Here is a 24,167-nt window from a genome sequence, read left to right on the forward strand (position 1 = left end):
GAGGATGCCATGTAGGATCTTGAAAGTAAGGCAGGCACATTTGAAGTGGACTCTGGAGATTATCGGAAGCCAGTGGAGCTTGGACAAAAGCAGTGAGACATGGTCGAATTTGCTTTTTGCGAAGATAAGCTTAGCAGCGGCATTCTGAATCCGCTGGAGTCTTTGAAGGTTTTTCTTTGTTAGGCTTAGGTAGATAGAGTTGCAATAGTCCAGTCTGGAAAGGATGGTGGATTGGACAAGGACGGCAAAGTGTTTTTGATGGAAACAGGTTCTCACTTTCCTCAGCATGTGAAGGCTGAAGAAACATTTTTTTATTAGGGAGTTGAGGTGATCATTGAAGGAAAGTGTAGAGTCAATGATGACTCCCAGAATTTTACTCGAGTATTCAAGATGCACAGTGGGGCCAGAGGACAGAGGGATGGAGGTGGGCAGTTGGTCCAATTTTGGGCCGAGCCAGAGAAGTTCTGTTTTGGATTCGTTCAGTTTCATCTGCATAGTGTGGGCCCAGGATTGAAGGTTCGAAATACATGAGAATATGTTTGCAGAGAGGTTGGTGAGGTTCCGGTCGGTCTCAAGGAGGACAAAGATGTCATCTGCGTAAGTGTAAAATGTTTCAAGGGGGGAGAGCTGGAGGAGTTTGAGGGAGGACATATAAATGTTGAAAAGGATAGAAGAGAGAGATGAGCCTTGTGGGACTCCACAGATCGGGTTCCAGGGGGAGGAAGAAATGCCCTTCATGTTGACTGTGTAAAAGCGTGAGCGTAAGAACTTCAAGAACCAGTCAAGGACTGTGGAGTTAATGCCTATCTCGGTGAATTGGTAAAGTAGGATATCATGATGGACAACATCAAAAGCTGCAGAGAGGTCGAATTGAAGAAGGACGGTGAACTTGTTGCAAGAATGGAGATGTTGAACTTTTGAGATTAAGGAGGTCAGAAGGGATTTGGTGCTGAAGTTGGGACGGAAGCCGTATTGGTAGGATAGCAGAATGGCAAATTTTTCAAGGTAGGAAGATAGTTGAGTGGATATAATGGATTCTAGCATCTTGGTAAGGAGAGGAATATTTGCTATTGTACTGTAGCTGGATGGTGTAGAGGGGTCTAGATCAGGTTTTTTCAGTAGTGGGGTTAAGGAGATATGGCCCATTTCTGGGGAGAATAGGCTCGAATGGAGGGCGGAATTTATGAGAATGGTAAGAGATGAGATGGCCTGAGGTGAAGTGTTCTCATAAAGGTAGGCGGGGAATGGATCTAAGGTACAATTGCAGGATTTCAGTTTGAGGCAGAGATTATGGACCAGGGATTCAGAGACAAGTTCGAAGGAAGACCAGGATCTGTCAGCAGGGATAGGGTAGGAGTCTGTAAGGATTGGGTTGGGGTCGATTGGAATCGGAGATTTGTAGGAGATTGCAGGAGGAAAGGAGCGCCTCAAGGTGGAGACCTTATCGCTGAAGAATTTTGCCAGAGACTCAGCTGAGGGGGAGGTGGGGAGGATGGAGGCATTTTTGGAGGTTAAGGAACGCCAGATGTTAAATAATGTGCTTCTCTGTGTCGATCCTTCCTTGCAGAAGTGGAGCTCTATTGGACAGGATTGATGATTGGACTTAGAACCAGTTTGGAATTTTATTTTGCTCAATCTCTAATCTCTTAAACTTATTTGTATATTTTAATTTTGTTCTTTTATCGTTTCTTTTTATTATTATTTGAATTGTACCTTTCCCTCACAATTCTTGGAATTTTGTTATATCTTTTCTATTTTAGTAATTGTTTATTCAGGTATTTTAGCTAGATTGTGAGCCTTCGGGACAGAGAGGGAAGTTCTAAGTATCTGTATTTTATTGTAAACCGCTTAGATCTGTAATATCAAATGTTAATAAAACATATTACTCATTGTGCCATGTAGTAATACAGCTGGGACAAATGGAGAAGAACTCTGCCTCACAGATTTGCTCTACAAACTTGGCCTTCGGGTTGTCAGTCAGATTGATGTCAGACTGAGCCTAACCTCTGGAAAAACTCACACCGCAAAGGGGGAGAGGACCACGCAGCCAGCCCACTATAAGCCCAGCCAAGCTGGAATGGAGCCAAACAGCCTGTGCTCAAGCTCCTGATAAATCAGCAATGCAAGCAGCTACAGAAAGGTTGGCCCCTGAGCACAAAAAAATACAAAAAACAGGCTAGCTAGCTAGGTGTCCCTGAAGACCAATCCTGCTAGCAGCAGACTTCCACAATGTGAGTCTGTGTCTTATCCCAGGCAGAGGTCTGATCAAGTGGGAACCTCTGGGCCCTGAGCCTCTAACCAAACTCTACGAAAAAAACAAAACAAAAAACAAACCCTGAAAATATTAAAACCACAGAGCAGAAACACTTCTAGTAACTTGCTTACAGAAAAAACTGAGGGGCAGAAACAGCTGCCTGGGAAGAAGGCAGAGTTGAAAGATGATTTACAGCAGCTTGTGGGTTCAGATGCATAACCCTAGCGTTCAGGACTAGAAAGTGGGGTTAGAGTGAAGGTACCATTTTTCTAGTGGGTGAATTTGGAACTCTTATCCTCACCCACTCCAAAAGAAAGCTTTCAGCAAATCCCCTTTCTGGTTCAAAAGGCAACCTGCCTGCCCACTCAGAGGAATAAACAGAAAGTGTCTACTTCTTATGCTATGCAGAGCCAGTCATATAGTATGAGCTGAAAAGATATTGTGTTCAGTGAAGTTTTTTCACCAAAAGGGAAGGGGGAGAAAGTGGAAATAAGCAGGTAGGCTTGTACTAATTAGTTTCTTCTATCTTCTAACTCAAGCTGCCACCCTGTGCCAATACATGGTTTGCATTGGGGATTAAACAAGCTATGATATTAAGAAAAACAAAGAGTTACAAAAAAATCATAAGAGTTGGTATCAAAATAACAAATATTAGATTTGAATTTTTTTGTTTTTAAATGAACATTCTTCTTCTGCTAGAAAACTTACTTGGAAATTGGGTTTACACTTGCTTCAACAACAGCCAAAACCTTACAGTTCTTGATATTTTCTGGAAACTCTTGTATACCTATAGAATTAAACATTCCTAGTTAACATGCCAAAATATAATTATCAACAATTACATTACAGGAGTACATAAACACATGACTGAAAGAAGTAAAAAAACAAAAAACAAAAACACACCCCAGTTTTCTTCCTGGATTCAATTAAATTGGTGGTAATTTATTTTTCAAAATTTGTAATATGCACACATTTCAATGCTCAAGCATGAATAAAATTAAAAGCATAGAATGAAGGCCAAATTTTCTACTGTTCTGTTTTGGCTCTGCTTGTAACTAGGGTTTTTAACATATAGAAGAACAGGTTTCTACCTGGTTGCTACAGATAAAAATATCAGGTAATGCATGAAAATGTGGCTGCCTACAGAGGGAAAAGCAAGAGTGGATCACATTTACAGCAGCCAATATCACAGGCTGGCTGTCCTTTTATCTGTCTCCAAGACTATTGCCTCCTGGCACTATTCTTGAACCTGTGGGTAGTCAAACCCTTCTCACAAGAATTCTTGTAGCAAGCTTCAATAGCATTCTTTTCCCCCACCTCAAATTCCTCAATGGTTATATCATCCCTGGAGAGGAAATAGAATAGGGTGGGGTACGGGATGCTCCCCAAGAAACATGTCTGTTCTGCTCATATCATCAAACGTAACAGACAAATAAAACTTAACCATTTTAAAACTAAGGTGAAAAACAAGTCACCAACCTGAGTGCAACCTGCACTAATAGTGTGGAAGATTATATAGATACCCCCTAGATTCTTCAATGCAGCAGTCGTGTCCTCTATCCTTGTCAAATCTGGGCAAAGGAAAGAAACAACATGTCCAGATTCCCTGGCACCTTTGAGACAGTAAGGAGGCAAATGAATATCTGACAGGGTAGGTTTCAGGAATAGAGTATCTACTAGATAGATGATTAGTAAGTTAATAACCTAATCCTGCCTTCTAGTGTGACACACTATTCCTGAATCTGTAGGACTTATCAAAACAGTCTCCCGAGTTTAGGGTGGGACAGATGATTTTGCTGTCAGACATGAAGATCTGAAAGCAGTCCTGTTTGACCACCAAGTCCACATAGAGAAGACCAATTGGCTGCTCTACAGATTTCTTCCAGGGACACCACCGAAAATTCAGCCAATGAGGAAGCTACGCTTCTAGTGGAGTGCGCCTTCATGGATATAGGCGGACATTTTCCACTTCTAAAATAGGCTGAAGAAACAGCCCTATGATCCATCTGGAAATGGTCACTTTCAAGGCTGGTTGGCCTTTATGAGCAGCCCCCGCCAATATGAATAGATGATCTGACAATCGAAATTCATTTGTAACCTCTAGATACCGCAGTAAGAGTCTTCATATCCAACAATTTACTGATCACTCTCTCTCAATCCCGAGGGAGTGAAGGCAGGCAAGTGTACTTCTTGGTTGATGCGGAGGCTGGAAACCACGTTCGATAAGAAAGATGTGCATAAGACCACACCCGAATCCAAAATTCTGAGGAAGGGATCTCTGCATGACCAAACCTGTAGTTTCGACACTTGTCGGGTTGAGGTAATCGCCACCAAAAACACAGTCTTCTTGAAGAGGTCCATCAAAGAAGCTTGTCACACTGGAGGACAGCGGCACAAGTACCCTTCAAAAACCTGGCCACATCTCGATGTGTGGCTATGGTGCTCTTATTAATCCTAGGCCAAAACAGGAGCGACCCACAATCTGAACTTTCAGGAAGCCAACTGCTAGGCCTATTTCCAGACCTTCCTGCAGAAAGATGAGCACTACAGAGATCAGTACTAAGCTTGGGTCTTCACTCCTCTGAGTGTACCAAGACTGGGAGCACTTCCAGGCTTTTTTATATGCTGATATTGTTGCCTTCTTCCTACATTTTACAGATAGCCTTTACACACTAGTGCCACATGCTCAAGAGTCAAGCCATAAGACCAAAGTGTTCTGGATCCTGCAGGGCAATTGGACCCTGCATGAGCAGCTGTCGTTGACATGGAAGTTTGAGACTTTGATCCCTTTGTAGATGGACCATGTTGGAATATCATGGTCGCCTCGGCCAGTCTGCTGCTACAAGAATCACCAGACCCTGATGTATCAAGATCCTGCACAGAAGTCTGCCTATCACTGGCAATGGAGGGAAGGTATAAAGAAGACCTGCCTTTGGCCAGGGTTGCAACAGGGTGTCCAGGCCTTCACTTCCTGACTCATATCTTTGACTGAAGAACCAAGCCACCACCATGTTAGCTGCGGTTGCCATCAGATCGAATTTCAGGCATAAATATAACATAAAACGCACTTGTATACCGCAAATACCATTAAGTTCTATGCGGTTCACAAAGACTAATAGTACAAATGAATAAACATCCTATATCTAACACAAAAATTTCTTAAAAAGATATGTCTTTAAGGCATGTCGAAATTGTTGGTACGAATTTGAGATTTTAAATATGTGAGTTAAATCTCTAGTCCATGAGGCTGCTTGAAATGATAGCAAACAATCCTGAAATTTCTTATATTTACATCCTCCACCAATTCACAATGCAGATGAAGGATTCTTTCGACAGTGACCTCTCCAGGATCCAGGGAATTCAAGCTGAGGAAATCTGCTTGCACACTGTCTTCTGCCACATGCGCCACCAAGAGTGCCAAAAGATAGGCTTCTGCCCATGAAAACAGCATCTAGGCTTCCAAGAATAGAGCAGCATTCTTGTTGCCCCCCCCTCCCGGTATTGCATTGTCTGAAAAAAACTCGTACCACTTTGCTCTGCAGTCTGGAATCTGTATTGTTTGTCTTCAGACTGCCTCTAGTGCCCAATGAATTGGCCAGAGACCTCAATCCACAATGGACCTCATGCAAATGGGGAGAGGAAAGTAGTTGGCTCCGATCTTAGAAAACTGCCACTGAACCACTCAGTCTGCGCTCAAAACAACTGCAGACAAACCTGCTTTCACCCAAGGGAATGGTCCCTGGGACCCCAAACTGTTAGTGCAAGCTGTCCAAATGTGTGCACTGCAATGCAGTCTGTCCCTTAGAAGTAGACCTTCGACCTCAGAGTCTGCGCTCTCCTGGGGTCAGAGCTGTCCCAAGAGTGGGATCCTCTGCAGCACTTGCAAGCAGTTAGTAAAAAAGACCAAATATAATTGAAAATAAACATGAGCAGAAAAGACAGACTCCTACCATCTCATATGTAGAGAGACAACTGAGGAATTGGAGGATAGCCCAGAGGGATGAGAGGCAGAGAAAAAACATGCTAATGAAGCTCCCAATAAGAATTCTCAAGAGATGGCGGCGTGACTGGACGTGCGCTGAGAGCTCCGTCCTAGAGTTCACTTGGAGAAAATAGATTTCCTACCTGATGCCGAAATGGATAAGTAGGAGCGCCACTGCCGCCTCGCAGCGCTCCGCGTTGCCCATTGTCGGCAATATTGATGAAATTCTACAATGGTTGCAGCAGGTGTTGACAGAGTCGGGAAACAGCCCGCTGAGGACACAGGGAACAGGCGAGGCCACTGCAGTTCCTCCTGGGCTAGAAACAACGCTGAGCCCCGATGTTAGGCCCCGCCCCCGCAGCCTCATAGCACCAGCTCTCCCAGGGGCGAGGAAACCCTGGAGATTGGTGTTTTCTCTTTCCCAAAGGTGAGAGATATTTTGGTGGGGAGCCTGGAGGCTGGAACTCCAACACAAGGGATTCCAGCTGGATTGTCTGAGCCTATTCCAACTTTGGTAGATGGACTAGACCAAGCTGGTAGACAACAGGAAGGTTTGCAGACTGGTGAGAATGTTCTCTCACCAGTGAAAATGCCTGAAAGACCTGTAGTAGTAATCCTTGAGGTTATATGGGACCTTATGGCTGGTTTTGTGAAGGCCATAAGTCCCAGTCTTCAACAAATTGAAAAGAAATTGCTGGAACATTCTAAAGATCTAAAAGATATGAAAGTTGAAGTGACTGCCTCTAATTTTTTGCTTCAGAAACATGACCAAGATATAGTAACTTTCAAACAATTGCATGAGACCTTGATAAAAGACAATGTCAATCTTAGAAGAAAAGTGGAAATGCTTGAAAATAACTCTCGTTATAATAATCTAAGACTGATTAACTTCCCTAGGCTTACATCTGTAGCTCCTAGGAAAATGCTTAAAAGATATTTGCTAGAAATCTTAGATATTTCAGAAGAAATGTTGCCTCCATTTTCTTCAGTATATTATCTTCCTGAAAAATATCAAGCTCATAAATCTTTACCAAATCAGGAATTGTTAAATCTGTCTGAAATGTTGGAAGTATCTGATAAGGAGGCAGCACTGCCATCTACTTTGCTTATATCAGTAGCTCTTTCAACTGATATAACATGACTGTTAAAATTTTCTTTAAAAATAGGCATAAATAATTTTTAGGTCTTAAAGTACAAATGTTTCCTGACTTTGCACGAGAGACGCAGAAGCGGCGTCGAGAATTTTTGTTAATGAAATCTGGGGTTACATCTTTGGGTGACACTTTTTATTTGCGGCACCCTTGTAAATGTATTGTTTTATAATCAAGCAGTTAAATATGTCTTTTATGAACCAAACCAGTTGACAACCTTTTTGTCTTTATCTTGTTTGGAAAAAGAACAATCTTGAGCCCTGTTTTGATGGAATATACGCCTCAACTCAACGCCTTAGCCAGTCTTGATTCTAAAGTAAAATATTCTTTTGTTTCTCGCTAGATTATAACATATTGGATCCAATTTGAGGACTTGAACTTAATTAGTCTAAATTATTTTGTTTACTTGCTATTGTTTATTATGTCAGAACATTTATATGACCAATTTTGCTTTCTGTACATGTTATGCTTGGTAATTAAGATTGAAATTAATAAATAAAATAAAAAGAATTCTCAAGAGAAGGGATTGACTATCCACAGGTTGAGGAATAGAGGGTTTGTCACACTAAAATGAACACTGCTCCTTCTAACTTGGCTTCCTTCTGAAGTTGAAACTACACAAGGCCAGAAGAAATCACAAAACTGACATCTCTCATGAGGTTCAAACTTCAGAAGAAAGCTTGCAACAGAGTGCAGCAGCATGTTAGGTATGCTGTTTGCAGCTTCTTGTTGGCTGGACACTATCCAGAAGGTAGAAGGGAAGTTAATTCCAAGAAGTATGAGAAAGGAAGAAAATATTAATGCCAGGGGAGTGCCAGCAGCGATCCTGACTAATTCCCTGAACTACATTTGGTGGGAGAAAACACCTTAGCTAGCTAGGGCAGTAATGTACCAAAAAGGAAAGAATTAGGGATTTGAAATACCCAGTTTTCTGGAGTATTATAGGCCTGCACAGCTAAAAGCTATTTTGGATTGGAGGAGGGGAAGAAGGGTATTGAAAGCTCTGTGTGTGTGTAAATTGAGCAAGAGACTATCCCTATGGGCTATATGATTATCAAGAGGCATAGGCTCTGGAGGAGTAGCTCACAAATCTTTTTAAAGGGCTAACAGTGAAGATTTGGGAACAAGTCCAAGAAAGTTTACTGCAGAGTAAATGGTACTCTAGATCTATACAGATTTTTTACAATGAGGAATTTGAGTCTGAATCCCAGGTCACAGCTTTTCACAAATGGGAGAAACAAGACCTGGTTATGCTTGTCAAGCACAGAATGGGAAAAGCACCCTGCTTGATTTTGGGTTGTTAAGGGAGTAATCTGGATTGGGTGAGACACACCTGATCCACTATTGGAATCTCAGAGCGTAAGTATTGGCTATTGAAGGGTTTATGAACGGGTGATTGATCGATGGAATGATCTTCCCCGCCAGGTCATCGAGGCCAATAGCGTGCTAGACTTCAAGAGTCAATGGGACAAACAGGTACTACAGAGTTATGCTCAATCGATAGATACTCCAGGGAGGAATGGTCCTTGAGTGGGCAGACTAGTTGGAGGGAGAGTTCTCAAGTGGGCAGACTTGTTGGGCTGTCGGCCCTTTTCTGCCATCACATTCTATGTTTCTATGTTTCTATGGGTCGGTGTAAATGGGGAGGGGGGGTTGGGAGAGGCAGCATTATCCAACATACAGCAGAATCCTAGTTAACTGGTATTCAACTAACCAGCACTCAACCAACCTGCAAAATACATTGCTGCCAAAAAAAAGTCTCCTGCACTCCTCAAACCTCTGAAGTTGTGCGCTCCTGACCCAATAACCCCTTCCCTCCAACCTCCAAAGCATCAGCAGCAGCCACAAATCTCCCTCCCTCCAGCTCCCGAAGCATCAGCAGCAGCCACAAATCAGTTGGGCTGCAAGACAACCAAGGAATAAAAGGGGCATTCAGGGAAAACAAGGCCATAGTAGAAAATTAAATGAATTCTCTGCCTCTGTCTTCACTGAGGAAGATATGGGGGAGTTACCTGTGCCAGAAATGGTATTCAATTCTGAATTGAAGAAATTCAAACAAATCTCTGTACCACTGGATGATGTAATGGGTCAATTTGACAAACTGAACAGTAGCAAATTGCCAGGACTAGACAGAATACATCCCAGAGTGCTGACAGAATTGAAAAATGAACTTACAGAGCTATTGTTAGTAATTTTTCTCTAAAATCCAGCAAAGTACCGGAAGACTGGTGGGTGGCCAATGTGATAATTTTTAAAAAAGGGTTCCAGAGCTGATTCAGGAAATTATAGACAGGCAAGTCTGTCTCTGACAGGCAAAACAGTAGAGACTATTATAAAGAACAAAATGACAGAACATATACATAAGCCTGGATTAATAAGAGAAAGCCAACATGGATTTAGTCAAGGGAAATTTTGCTTCAATCTATGGAACGAGACTGACCCACCCCCTCTTACCTACTGCCTTCCCCTTGGCAAAAGTGATGCATGTGGGAAAGAGGGACCCAAACTATAGCTATGTGATATTGGGTTCTATGTTAGGAGTCACTGCCCAGGAAAAAGGATCTACACTTCAATCTCCGGATTCGCAGTTTTAGGACTCATGATTTTGATTATTCGTGATTTCCTAAAACCTGAATCACCCCACCTCCCTCCTGCACCTCCCCAGACCTTACCTAGTGGTCTAGCGGTCTTTTGGGGCAGAAGTGATCTTCCTACACTCCTGCCCCATGCAGATCACTCATCCAAAATGGCTGCCATGAGTTCCCGTCGTAGTCTCGAGAGACTACGGGAACTCATGATAGACATTTTGGATGAGTAATCTCTGCACGGGGCAGGAGTGTAGGAAGATCGCTCCTGCCCCAAAATACCACTAGACCACCAGGTAAGGACTGGGGAGGTGCAGGAGGGAGGTGGGGTGATTCAGGTTTTAGGAAATCGCGAATAATCAAAATTGTGAGTCTTAAAACTGCGAATCGGGAGATTGAAGTGTAGATCCTTTTTCCTGGGCAGCGACTCCTAACATAGAACCCAATATCACATAGCTATAGTTTGGGTCCCTCTTTCCCACATGCATCACTTTTGCCAAGGGGAAGGCAGTAGGTAAGAGGGGGTGGGTCAGTCTCGTCCCAAAAGTTATTTGCAGGCTGGATCTGCCCCTAACCCCCGCAAATATTGAGGGAGGAGTGTAGATGTCATTGTTGAGGATATATTGAAATCCTCAGCTCAATGTGTGGCGGCGGCTAAGAAAGCAAATAGAATGTTAGCAATTATCAGGAAAGGAATGGAAATCAAAAATGAAAATATTATAATGCCCTTGTATCACTCTATAGCAGTGTATCACAAACGGTGTCCATAGCACACTAGTGTGCCTCCTGAGATTAAAAGTGTGCCGCGGCTCACGGAGGAGGAAGAGAAGCGCCAGCCAGCTGACTTGCCTCTCGCCACGTATCTTCCTGGACTCCTACCTTCCGCATGTTGTCCGTATCCCCGGAACAGCAGCGGCAGCTCAGTGTGCTTTTAATTTGGCCAGGGAATTGCCGCGAGGATTAATTTAGACGCGGTTTTTATCAACAGCCTCGGGGCCTTTGCTAGGCCAGCCCATTACAATGATGCAACTTCCTCTTTCGAAAGGGAGAAGGGGTACTGCTGGACTTGAGGAGAGGAAGATGTGCTGCTGGACAGGGGGCAGGGAAAAGGAAAGGGAGAAGAGGTTCTGCTGGACCTGGCAGAAGGGGAGGGAAAGGAAAGATGCTACACACTGGAAGGGAGGGTGAGATGGTGGATGGGGAGAAAGCATATTAGCTGTAAGTGGGGTTGGGGGGAGGGAAGGAAGGAAGGGAAATTGTTACAAGAGGAGTGATGAGAGAGGGAGAAATGGACATGGGTGGAGAGGGAGAAATAGTGCATGGGGAGAGAACACGGATTGGGGAGTGGGAAGGAAGGATGTCACTCGACGGAAGAGGCAAGGAGAGAGAGAGAGAGAGAGAAAGTCTGGAGGAGGCAGAAAGAGTTGAACTCATGGAGATGGCAAGATGGATGGGGAGGACAGGAAGGAGGGAAGGAGAAATGGCACACTCGGGGGAAGGGGGAGAGGGCAGAGTGAAAAGTTGGACTCATGGAGGAAGAGAGAGAGATGTTGGTTGGGGAAGGGAAGGAGGACCAGAGGGGAGGCATGCAGGAGGAAGAGAGAAAAAAATGGTAGACTGGTTGAAAGGAGGGAGAGATATCAGACCAGGGAATGGAAGGGTAGGAGGGAATTCTGGTAGTGCTATAGGAAGAGATGTCAGACTGGGAAGGGAGAAAAGGAATGAGAGAGATGTCAGACCACTGGGGGGGGGAAGGAGGGAAGGAAGGAGAGAGATGTCAGACCATGGAAATAGGGAGGGAAGGAGAGAGAGATAAGAAGGGAAGGGCAAGACACGGAAAAGTAGATTTTGAGAAAAAAGCAGACAAATTAAAAAATTGAATGCGCACTGTGCCGTCGGCTTCATTGTTATGTCCACCATTACCCCCAAGTCCCTTTCTTGGGTACTCTCCTTCAATAATATCCCTCCCATCGTATAGCTGCACCTCGGGTTTCTGCTTCCCACATGTAATACTTTATATTTCTCAACGTTGAACTTCATCTGCCATCTCGTCGCCCATTCACCTAGTTTGTTCAAGTCTCTTTGCAATTCTTCGCAGTCCTCTTTAGTCCAAGCTCCACTAAATAGTTTGGTGTCATCCGCAAATTTTATTATCTCACACTTCGTCCCTGTTTCTAGATCATTTATGAATATATTAAATAGAAGCAGCCCGAGCACCTGAGCCCTGTGGGACACCAATCGTGACCCTCCTTCAGTCCGAGTAGTGGCCCTTCACTCCCACCCTCTGTTTCCTACCCACCAACCAGTTTCTGATCCATCTATGTATGTCTCCTTCCACCCCATGGTTCTTCAGTTTCCAAAGTAGGCATTCCTGGGGTACTTTGTCAAAGACTTTTTGGAAGTTTAGATATGATGTCTATGGGGTCACCTCTGTCCATCCGTTTGTTAATTCCTTCGAAGAAGTGTAATAAGTTAGTTAGGCATGATCTCCCCTTGCTGAAACCATGTTGGCTGGTTGTCAGATGTTTGTTTCTTTCAAAATGTATAAATTGTAAGATTTATAGTTGTTCAAAGATGCTGAGAAAAAATCTTCTCTTCATATGTCAAAATATAAGATGCAAAAATCACTGAATAGGTTAGATGAAATACACTTCTCGCTTAGCTTGAATGGGTTTTAAGGGGTCCCAACTTGGCCCCGTTTCAACCTCTGCCTCAGGAGACCCGATAGTAGTTGTTAAGAATGCTTGGTACCGTAAAGTGTAAAGACTCTATTCAGTGGATGCAAGGCAGAAAGTGAAGATGGAGAGAAAAACAGTCAATGGATAAGAAGGCACTGGAAACATAGTTAAAAGCACAGAAAAATTAAGTCACCAGACAACAAAGATAAGGAAAATGATTTTATTTTAAATTGAAATGTATCAGTTTTGAGAATTTATATCTGCTGGGTATATGAATAATGAATGGAAAAAATTGCATTACAATTAGTAAAGGGGGCGGGATCTGGGGAAGAGCTTGGATGGAGCTTGGGAGGTCTATGGTTGGGGGTACTCAGTTGTTAGACGTCCCTGCTGGCACGCCCTACTGGCATTTCAGGGCCTGTCGTGAGGGCCTCTGTGCATGTGTGGATATCAATGTGATGATGTCACACATGCGCATGATGTCATCATGGCAACATCCGTGCACTTCTGGGTGCCTCGAGCTGTGGCCACTAACTTTAGTGTGCCCCAGCTCGAGAAAGTTTGAGAGACACTGCTCTATGGTATTGCTGCACCTCGAATACTGTGTGCAATTCTGGTCACCATATCTCAAAAGAGGTATAGCAGAATTAGAAAAGATACAGAGAAGGGTGACGAAAATGATAAAAGGAATGGGATGACTTCCCTATGAGGAAAGGCTAAAGAGGCTAGGACTCTTCAGCTTGGAGAAGAGACAGGTCAGAGTTGATATGATAGAGGCTATAAAATACTGACTGGAGTGGAAAGGGTAGATGTGAATCGCTTGTTTACTCTTTCCAAAAGTACTAGGACTAGGGGGCATGTGAAGAAGCTACTAAGTAGTAGATTTAAAACAAACCAGAGAAAATATTTCTTCATACAATGTGTAAATTAAACTCTGGAATTTGTTGCCAGTGAATGTGGTGAAATCAGTTAGATTAGCAAGGTTTAAAGAAGGTTTGGATAATTTCCTGAAAGAGAGGTCCATAGGCTTTTACTGAGATGGCTTGGGTAAATCCACTGCATAGTCCTAGGATAAGCAGCATAAAATCTGTTCACTACTTGGGATCTATCCAGGTACTTGGGACCTGGGTTGGCCACTGTTGGAAAAAGGATGCTGGGCTTGACAGACCTTTGGTCTGTCTCAGTATGGCAATTCTTATGTTCTTAGCTATATGCAGGGAAGAAATGGTATGTCATACATATCCCCTCCCTCCAAAAAATGGAGGCTAAGCAGGAACATAACATTACTAACCACCATGAAAAAGGGGTTCAACAGGTTCCACCTCTAAATAATAGGAACAGGCAACTCTTCCCACAGAGCAGTGCCTAAGCTGAAACCGAACATTTCTTGCTCACTTTCCACCCCACCCAAAACAAATATAACCCCAACACACCACTTCTCAAAACAGGTACACAGTAATAAACACTACCACAACACTCAAGATCACAGCCATCATTATTTCCCTGCCCTTTCTACCAACCCTGTGCCTAGTACCAGTATCTTCTCAATTTTCTCCCCCCCCCCCCCCCCAGCATATACAGCAGTTTCCTTTTCTCCATCTTCCCTTCTGTACTGATCACTGCTCTTTCAGCAGGCTTGACCCAATGCTTGAGGTCCCAAAAAAGGCTATGAAGTCCCTCCTCCTGCCTGTAGCCCATCTTTCAGTACATCTGGCTTCAGTTTCTACAGCAGAGAAGATGCTCAGGTACACAATAGCTTCAGTGACAATGGGAGCTCACATGCTGTTGGCATATGAATCACACTGCTTCCTAAACAGCTAAAAAAAACAGAAATGGTGCCAGCAGGGTGGAAGTGCTGGTACATTCACACCCTTTAATTAGCTGTGCTTTCAGTGGGTCAATAACACCCATTAACCCCTTTCTTATTGCTCATGTGCCCATAAGAGGTCCACATATCATGGTTAAGAAATAATATCAAATTAACTTTTGGAAAAATCATACCATTTAACAACAAAATCATCTATTACTTAGCTATTCAGTCATCCCTAATATTCCTCAAAGGAATCTGAGGAATGAAGAAATACTGACATTTTTATTACCACATCCATGGGAGCCTTGCTTACTGCTTTGCCCTTTGCTCAGTATTTTTAATTGCCAAAAGGGTCAAGTAGTAACTTCCCTCCACACTTAGCAAACTTCAAGGGTGAATTACTGCACTGCCTACCCTCCACCCAAACCCTCTCAGTGATTGGAAAATTTCCCTTCTAAAAAGTTTTGGAACTCCTGTTGCAGATAGTCAGTATGCTTACTGATGTTAATACTTGTATCTGATGCTCCGTTTCCTTTATGCAAGCAGTTGTAGGTACAATCACAAAAGGCTCTTTAAACTTACCAATGAAACTTGTTATAAATATCTATAAAATAAATAAATCACAGACCTGCTAAGGAACGACAGATTCAATGTAAACTTACTTTGAAGAACAGTGATTGGAAAATTTCCCTTCTAAAAAGTTTTGGAACTCCTGTTGCAGATAGTCAGTATGCTTACTGATGTTAATACTTGTATCTGATGCTCCGTTTCCTTTATGCAAGCAGTTGTAGGTACAATCACAAAAGGCTCTTTAAACTTACCAATGAAACTTGTTATAAATATCTATAAAATAAATAAATCACAGACCTGCTAAGGAACGACAGATTCAATGTAAACTTACTTTGAAGAACAGCCTGGTAAAATAACTAATATCCAAATATGGAAATGTTAGTCTGCCTTGCTTGGTCCACAAAGTAAAGTCTCTGCTATTACCATATGTTTTGATTATGCTTACTGCATAGAGGCAACACAGCCACTAAGTTTGTCCCCTTGAATTTCAACATGCCTTTCCTAAGCTATAAAATAGTTTCTGCCCAAGGAAGGAAAAATTCTGTTCTCACCTGTTAATTTTCTTTCCTTTAGACGCAGCAGATGAATCCAGAGACTAGTGGGATAGCACACATCTACCAGCAGGTGGAGATAGAGAAACTGATTAACAGGTGGTACTCTTGGCTGGCACTCCTCCTGTATCTTCAGTATTGCTCCTTGCCCAAGCATCCGGAACCAGTAATCTGCTTAGCATGTAAAAAACTTCTTTCCCATAATAAAGTCCAAAGGAAGAATACAGACTACAACTACCAACTATAACAAAACCCATGAAACATGCAAAAGATAAACCGACATGCAAAAAAGTAGAAAGGGTGGGGCTCTGGATTCATCTGCTGCGTCCAAAGGAAAGAAAATTAACAGGTAAGAACATAATTTTTCCTTCCTTCGCAACAGCAGCAGATGAATCCAGAGACTAGTGGGATGTAGCAAAGCAATCCTCAATCTGGGTGGGAAGCAAACCCTGCCTCTGTAATGACTGAAGCACCAAAAGTAGCTTGCACAGTCTCTGACATTTTCAATCACACATGTTCAAGCTGCAAGGTATAGAAAAGCATTCTTAAAAAATACAGAATCCGTATGATAAATGTCTTCCAAGGAAAAATCTCTGGACTCAATCCAAGAAGTTGGCATTGGCCGAGGTGAATGTGCATGAAGCTCATGCGTGAACCGCTTCCCTGCCATACAGAAAGCGGAAGCCAGGGTCCGCTCGAGTCCTCAAGCGATGGGCACATAGTACGCTCCCAAAGCTTTGTTATGTCTTGCGAATAAGACAAAGAGGAAGAGTCAAAGTGCTAAGAAGCACAATGAAGAGAATCACACGCTCCTCCTGTCCTCCTCCCTGAAAGCAGGAAGGAATAGGGGAAGTGGCCGAAATGCAATGAAGATAGCACCTGAGGAAGAAACAATGGTACTATACTAACCAATACCCCAGAATCAGTAATACATAAAAAAAGGATCCCTGGAGAAGGCCCACAATGGAGAAACTCTCCTAAATGGAGTCATGGCCACAAGAAACACTGTATGCAATGTCACCTCCTTGACAGTGGCAGTAGACAAAGGTTCAAACGGTATGGTTTGTAAATTCCGTATAACTATCCTCAGTGTCTACTCCAGATAGGGCATCAACACCGATGAGCAAATATGCTTTACTTTTATCAGGAACCGAACTACAGCCGACTGATAAGCAGGCAAAGAACGAGACACCTGTTTGCTGAAAACATGAAAGGTTGCCAACCAAAGAAACAGGGAAGTAAACACCAAGCTCTTGGTCACACTCTTGTTGAAAAAAGAAAATACAAGACATAGAAGTCTAGAAGGGCTAAATACCAGGAGACTCAAAATAAACCTTCCAGACGCTAGCGTAAGCTGCAGATATAGACATCTGTATTGCCTGGAATAAAGTAGAAATAATCTGTATGCCTAAGCTGCGACGAAGAGCTAGGCCAGAATACGAAAATGAGATAAATGTTCATGTCGAGGAATCCATGAGTGAGCAAATCCGAACCACAACGGCTCGCCCACCAACAAACCCCTCCGAACTGCCTACCATGGACAGCGCGGCAAAACTGGAGCTACCAAGATCCTCATGTGGCGAAAGCAAGCCATGAGAAGGAAGTATGCAATCATTGTTCAAGTAAAACACTTAAAGTAGAGTACCCAGAGGTCAGAAAAGAGCAAACGCAGCAACTCACTACGACGCCTTCGGACTCCCACTCACTGTGCCTGCTGAAGAAACAAGAAAGATTGCATTTCAATATAAGGTGGTGAAGTATGGTTCAAGGAGCTGTCATCTCTACACAATAAGCTGGAGCCCCTAAGCGGAGAGTTCGCAATCCCCGGGATGCAGAAGATTCTTGCTGAGTAAGTAGGTGTAAACATTTTAGATTTTTTTTTTTCTTCTTCATCTTGCAATGTGAGTCACTGAGAGAAGAGGAAAATAAGGTACTACCTACCAAAGCAGGATCATTGCCTTGACCGGCAACCGAGGAATTCACATACTTCTGTGGCGCCTGAAAAATACCACCGCCATGATACTATCCTACAATTCCCTCATGGAAGGATGGCCTGAAACTCCTGAAGCGCTAGGCTGAACGTCCATAACTCCAGAAGAGCAAGTGAACCCTGAGCCTCCTACTGAGACCAGATTCCTTGCGCTGAGCCTGGAAGGTACTAAGCCTCCTAACCCAAAGGACTGGAAACCTTGGTGACTTCAAGATAGCCCATTGACGATTGTGGCACGCCTTTGAAGAAATCAGTTCGCTGAGCCACCAATTTATACTGAACTATGGTTAAGGAGTCCATGAGACACTATGGGTGCAGCCTTCCTACACCAGGCACTATCGGCACAGAAGCCGGGCACTATCGGTACAGAAGCTACTGCTGCAGCGTGCTGACGTGAAATCCAGCCAAAGGACCCATTTGCAGAATGGCCACCATGGATTCTAGAACCTGTATATAAGCTCATACTCTGTCTGAGTGACTGCAGAAAAAAGACAAACCTGAGACTGTAAGTGGTCACCCAGCAAGTCAAACCACCCAATGAGATGTTCCAATGACTATCACAGGATAAGAGAGTTCTTTGGGAATTCAAAGATTGAAATAGATAAATCACTCGTTTGTGTCACAGCTAAACTGGCCTGTCTGGAAGACAGCTGAATGAACTGGACGAGGAGGGATGTACTTGAGTCCCCCTTATGCGACGAAATGCCACAACCACTACCATCACTTTTGAACCTGTCTTTGGAGCCATGGCTAGGACAAATGGCATCTGCCGAACGGGATATTGCCTGGCCAAGAGTGTCAAAGCGAAGATATCTCTGATACTGTGACCAAATGGGAACATGTAAGCAATCTTATTTGGGATTGAGCATTGGAAAGAACTCCCCTAGCTGAACCAATGTATGAACCTCAAAATATACAGTGCCTCCAGAAAAAAATCTGCAAGAGAAAAAGAGAATTCAAAGTAGCTATCATCCTGAATAATGTCTAAAGTCAATTTGTGAGAAGTCCTAAGGAGCTAGCAGAGGGAGACAAGAAAACAACTCTTCTGCGCAAAATATAGCTTTAGCAGTGAAAGAATTGATACAACTAGGAAAATAAAAGGGCCCACCTGGTCTATACCGGAAAATACAAGCATGATGGAGGGGACTGAAAGGAACTTGTCCCACACATACGGCCCGAAAAGGAAAAGCGCACTATACGTAAGCTAGAAATGCCACCGCCGTCCAAAGGCATAAGAGCTGTACTTCGCCACCTACAACAGTAAGCACACAAACCCCCCCCCAAAAAAAATCCTAGGGATGGATCTAACTTCCAAGGCAGGGAATATGTGATTGCCACCCCTCCATTATTATATTATATTAAACTGATGTCTCCTATCCCACCAATACCGTCCAGTTCTAGGTGGTTCACAACAAGAGTTAGCCTGGGCATTTCCAGGGAGAATACATGGTTAATGATCTGTGGAGGATCAATCAAGATTAGAGAGATCATTTGACAAACTTCTTGAATAGAAAGCGGAAAAGAGGCCATCTGAGACACTGCTACAATGACAGGTTGGTGTGTCCAGAGTTAGGCGCTATCAGTCCAAAGGAGAGATAACAAATACAATAGTTGCCAGCATCACCACTCAGACTTCCTCAATAATGGGCCAGATTTGAAAAGAGAGTCTGCATGCTGCGCGGCTATAGAAAGAATTGGAGCTGAGTAGCATTTGTCACGAAAGAGGGGGACGCCGTAAAGGCCTGTGCAACAGCATATGAACATGAAAAATATTAGAAATAAAGAAAGTTTTATCCCCCACCGACAATAAGTGGATAATTTCCGCCAGGTAACTTTGCTTTGCTGCCCAAAACTGCTCCAATTCCAAAGCTCCTACTAGCACCCCTAGTAATGAATACAATAGCACTACCAGACGCATGCAGTGCTGCACAGATGCACAAAAAAGCATGAAATTATGCAATTCTGTATATCCTTGCCATGCATGGACCCTGGGAGAGAGGAAGAGATACCCCTGAACAGAGGACTCTCTTACCTCTGATCGCACTCTGCAGTGCTCTGCCTTCTGCTGACACAGTCCAGAAAGAAGCAGTAACTGGGAGCAGGGAACAGTACCAAGTTTCCCTTGAAAACACCCTCAGGCAGATCAGAATGGGTCACCACGAATAAGAATATGCTGCGACTCAAAATTCCAACTCAGGAGAACCAAAGAACCCACTGAGCCCACCTGCAGCAGTAACATCAAGGCTTTCCCTATAGGATACAATGCTAGGGACGCTAGAGATTCCGCGGTACCTGTAAACAATGCTTTGTCGGAGAATAAAAAGAGCGCCAAAGCAATGGCACTGTTGCATGAAAATAACACCACCGTGCACCTCCTGCACATGGGTAAGGCCCAGGTCTGCCAACTCCGTGCCAAAATAGCCACGGAGCAGCCAAAACACACTGCCCCCAAGTGCCGTTTGCTCTAACTACAGCGCCCCGCCTCACATGAAGAGGAGCTGGGTCATGCTGACAACTGCGCAGGAAAAGGCAGCGTAACCGTCATGACAAGAAATTTCTTCCTCTTAGCTTTTGTTCAACGGCTTGCATGGAGGTCCGATTGTGTCCAGTGCCTCCCACAGTACGAACATCTTTGTACTGCCTCTGCTGCCATGCTTACAACGTAAACTCGCACAGTCCACATAAAGTACCTCACATAAGAGAGATAAACCGGCAGACAGCAGCAATTGTGAAAAAAACTCACATACACAAACCGGCAAACACACTGAATAAAGCTAAAACAGAAAGTGTTCTCACCCGCACTGACAGAAAAGTTGATAAACCAGCAGAAACGAGAAACAAAGTAAAACTAAAATTCCTCTAACCCGAAATGACAGGAAAATTGATAAGACTGGTAATTGTAGACTGTCAGAAAAGAACAATCCAGCTACAGCAACATTTTTCTCTCTGTTTTTTTGTTGTTGTTTTTTTTTAAATTGGGAAAGAAGAAAAATTGAGAGAATTATCCATACCCCTCAATCCACCACAGGGAAGGGTGGAGCAGCGACCTTGGGGGGACCCAGGTGTAACTCCCAAAGTCGGCACCGTTCAGCCGTACACCCCTGTCTCACTGAAGAGCAACCTCAATAGGAGAAACAGAATAGTCGTCTCACTGAAGAGAAACCTCAACAGGAGAAAATAATCACCCAGTCACAGCCAGAATCCAGAAGCTAGTTGAACAGCGACCATCACCCGCTGGGAGATAGAGCATACTGAAGATACAGGAGGAGTGCCAGCCAAGAGTATCACCTGTTAATCAGTTTCTCTATCTCCACCTGCTGGTAGATGTGTGCTATCCTACTAGTCTCTGGATTCATTATCTGCTGCTGTTGCGAAGGAAACATGGTTTTCATTTACCCTTTTATGCCAAGCTCTGTATCTTCCCACTTCATCTGATTTGCCACAACAGAAGCACCAGTATGAGGGAACCAATTCTTATGAACTTCATATAATAGTTACAACTAAGAACGCTCAGCAATAAGGTTAAACCAACAAAAGTAATATCAGGCGACACACTGCTTTGAGTGTTAACATTTCTTCCTTAGGTCAAAAACAAAATGAACAGGTTTCAAGAAAAGATGTCTTTGCCCAAATACTAAAATTCCTTAATCCCTGTTGCAAATTAGCCAGAGCAACCAAGTCAAAACATTTTACACTAACTTTTAATTGTGTGATTGTGTATTTTGGGGAAGTTTAAGAATTGTATGTTAGTATTTTAATATCCAAGTATGTTTGTATTTTAATATCCAAGTATGTTTGTATTTTAATATCCAAGTATGTTTGTATTTTAATATCCAAGTATGTTTGTATTTTAATATCCAAGTATGTTTGTATTTTAATATCCAAGTATGTTTGTATTTTAATATCCAAGTATGTTTGTATTTTAATATCCAAGTATGTTTGTATTTTAATATCCAAGTATGTTTGTATTTTAATATCCAAGTATGTTTGTATTTTAATATCCAAGTATGTTTGTTCACCTATGTTTGTTTTCTTTTGTAACCTGCATAGATTTGTGGTTTTGCAGGATATGAATGTTTTAAATAATTAATGACCCGGGTACTTTAGATAAATTATGAGTCCATCAGGACAGATAAGGGTGAAGAAAAGTAAAAAAAAACTTGTCATTTTTCTTCTGTTTTTTTACAACGAGAGACAGAAGAAAATAAAATAAAATGCGCGTGAGCAGGAAGGCAAAAGGCAAAAACAAAGAACGTTTAAAAAGACGACTTCTTAGCTCCGCAAAAAACAAAGAACTGAGGGAAGGCACTCACACATACGCAGTATCGTGAACTTTCTAAATTTCTTAAAGCGGTGATGCACTTTTAAAGTGTGCTGCCTGCTTGTCCTGGGATAATTTTGGTTCTGCAGGATATGAATGTTTTAAATAAATAAATTAATGACCCTGATACTTTAGATAAACTATGAGTCCATCAGGACAGATAAGGGGAATGCTCGAGTACCCAACTGTAAACCACTTAGGTAATTTTGATAGGCAGTATATAAATATCTAAAAAAAAAAAAAATCCACACCTTCCCATATAAGGTGAGGGCAGGCGTCCTCCTCCGCCCAAAGTATCCGGCACAACCTAGTGTGGCAGGTCCTCACAGTAAAAGAAGCGGCCCCAGATCCAGGGCCTCAAATTGTTTCTTAAGCACCATGTCAACCTTGCAGTCCTTCGCATTCTTCAGCAGGATACCACAATCACTCAGGAGAGCAGTATGCTTGGTGACCCGAGCAAATGCCAAATCCACCTTCGGTGGGGAAAGAGCTGCTCGAACTCAGACACCATGGAATAAAGTTTAGCCATGGTCTTAGAAACCCGTAATAACCCCCTCCAGGGTCTCCCACTATTCTGTGACCAGGATAGTAATATCCGACTGAGCTGGAAAGAAGGTCTGGTCATTAATGCCACTCATGACCGCATATTTAGAAGTGGAGGGCTGCATTTCCAGCTTCAACTTAGACATTGCATCAGAAATAAAGTGGTGGACAGTGACCGACCTGAAAAGGCAGCAAACACAAGGATCATCCTCCTGGACAAGAGCCAGGGAGGCACCACAGCTTTCTGGCCCAAACAGGAAACCGGAGTCATCCAGGACTGAATCAGAATCCTGGGACAAAAGTGACATGAAATCCAACTCCCATCACAACCGTTGAGATCTAAAAGGTCACGGAAGATGGGGGTTGGCATTTTTACACGAAAAGCAGGCACTGGAGAAGATGGCGCTTCCTGGGTCAAAGACCTTATGCCCACAGGCTGCGTACTCTGTCCTGGATGTGTCAGAAAGGCTTTCCACATATGATTTACAAATTCCAGGGAGAACCCTATGCAGGAGAAGTAAATGAAGCCTGCAAGTCCTCCAGCTGGGTTTCGCATCAATGTGCAAAAAAGGTCCTGGGTGCAGTGGCATAAGGGTAGGAGGTGCCCCCCTACTCCTTCCCACCCCCACTCTACACTAGCACTCTCCTTCCCCCCACCCCATACCTCTAAATCTTTGCCAGCTTGAGTGTCTTCTCCAGCATGCTCCTTGTGCAAGCGTTGGATTTCCCTCTAACATCACTTCCTGGTCCCGTAACCCGGAAATGATTCAGAGGGGAACCATGTACTAGTAACAGGCAGAAGTTGCTTGCGCTAGCATAAATCTACAGAGATATGGGGTGGAGGGGGAGAAGGAAGGTGTGAGTGTAGTGTGGCGGGGCGACGAGGTGCCAGTGCCCCCACCAACAGTGCCTAGGGTAGTCTGCAACCCCCGCCCTCCCCCCCTTACTACGCCACCGCCTAGGTGATATTTTCTATTCATCTCCCAGGCCCATAGCAGTTCACCAACCCTGGAGGATGAGGAAGAGGCTAAGCCCAAGGCTCCCACCCCTACCTCGCGTACGTTACAGCAGTAGTCAACCAGTAGTTCAGCACAATTTTGCCATGAATTTGCATCCTCACCCCCTGAGGAATCCTTCCCAGCTGATTGGAAGCAAAAAGGCTTTTGAAAAAAAGATTGTTTAAAATTCAAGATGGCCGCTGCCAGTAAAACCATGCCAAAAACAACCTGTGGAGACCTTTAAGTGCAAAAACTCAGAAATAGGAGTTTTGAAGGTGGGAGACCTGAACTCTAACCCCAGGAACCATCAAAATTGCGAATTTCCAACCCACCCCAATTCTCGTATATGAATGAATGGGATTTTACTCAGTTGTCTGCCTGCAGCTTTTTCAATGCAGCTGGATGGAGAAAGGACTTCTCTGCTTCAGATACTTCCTGCGACTCCTCCAGACTACAGAATCTTTGGACTGCTAGCCAGACAGAATGACCTCCATCCCCCCAGGGTCCTCGGAATACGGGGTGGGTAAATACACAGCCCTGATATCTTGAGGGTTCTTACACAGGTAACCCAAAGCCTGTGCTCAAGCCACAGAGAAACTCAGGTAGTGAGCCAGCTCCTAGGGGAACAGACCTCAAGCCAAGAAGAAAACACAGCAGGCAGGTCCTCCAGGTCCACCCAAAGGCTTGCCCTACAGAGTTTCAGACCGGCACAGCAGATCAGAGTCCTTTCCCAG

General features: G+C 43.6%; 1 protein-coding gene across 5 annotated transcripts in view; it reads right to left on the bottom strand.

The window, feature by feature from the left end:
* The window catches only part of ERBIN (erbb2 interacting protein), a 516,286-nt gene that overhangs the window by 329,069 nt on the left and 163,050 nt on the right, over positions 1–24,167 (bottom strand). For all 5 annotated transcript variants that reach the window (XM_033930041.1, XM_033930031.1, XM_033930056.1 and 2 more), the window contains one exon: positions 2,963–3,041. In XM_033930041.1, coding sequence (XP_033785932.1) covers positions 2,963–3,041 — 79 coding nt within the window. The remainder of the gene's footprint in view (positions 1–2,962; positions 3,042–24,167) is intronic.

This window comes from Geotrypetes seraphini, chromosome 1, assembly GCF_902459505.1.
Source record: "Geotrypetes seraphini chromosome 1, aGeoSer1.1, whole genome shotgun sequence".
NCBI classification, from domain to species: domain Eukaryota; kingdom Metazoa; phylum Chordata; class Amphibia; order Gymnophiona; family Dermophiidae; genus Geotrypetes; species Geotrypetes seraphini.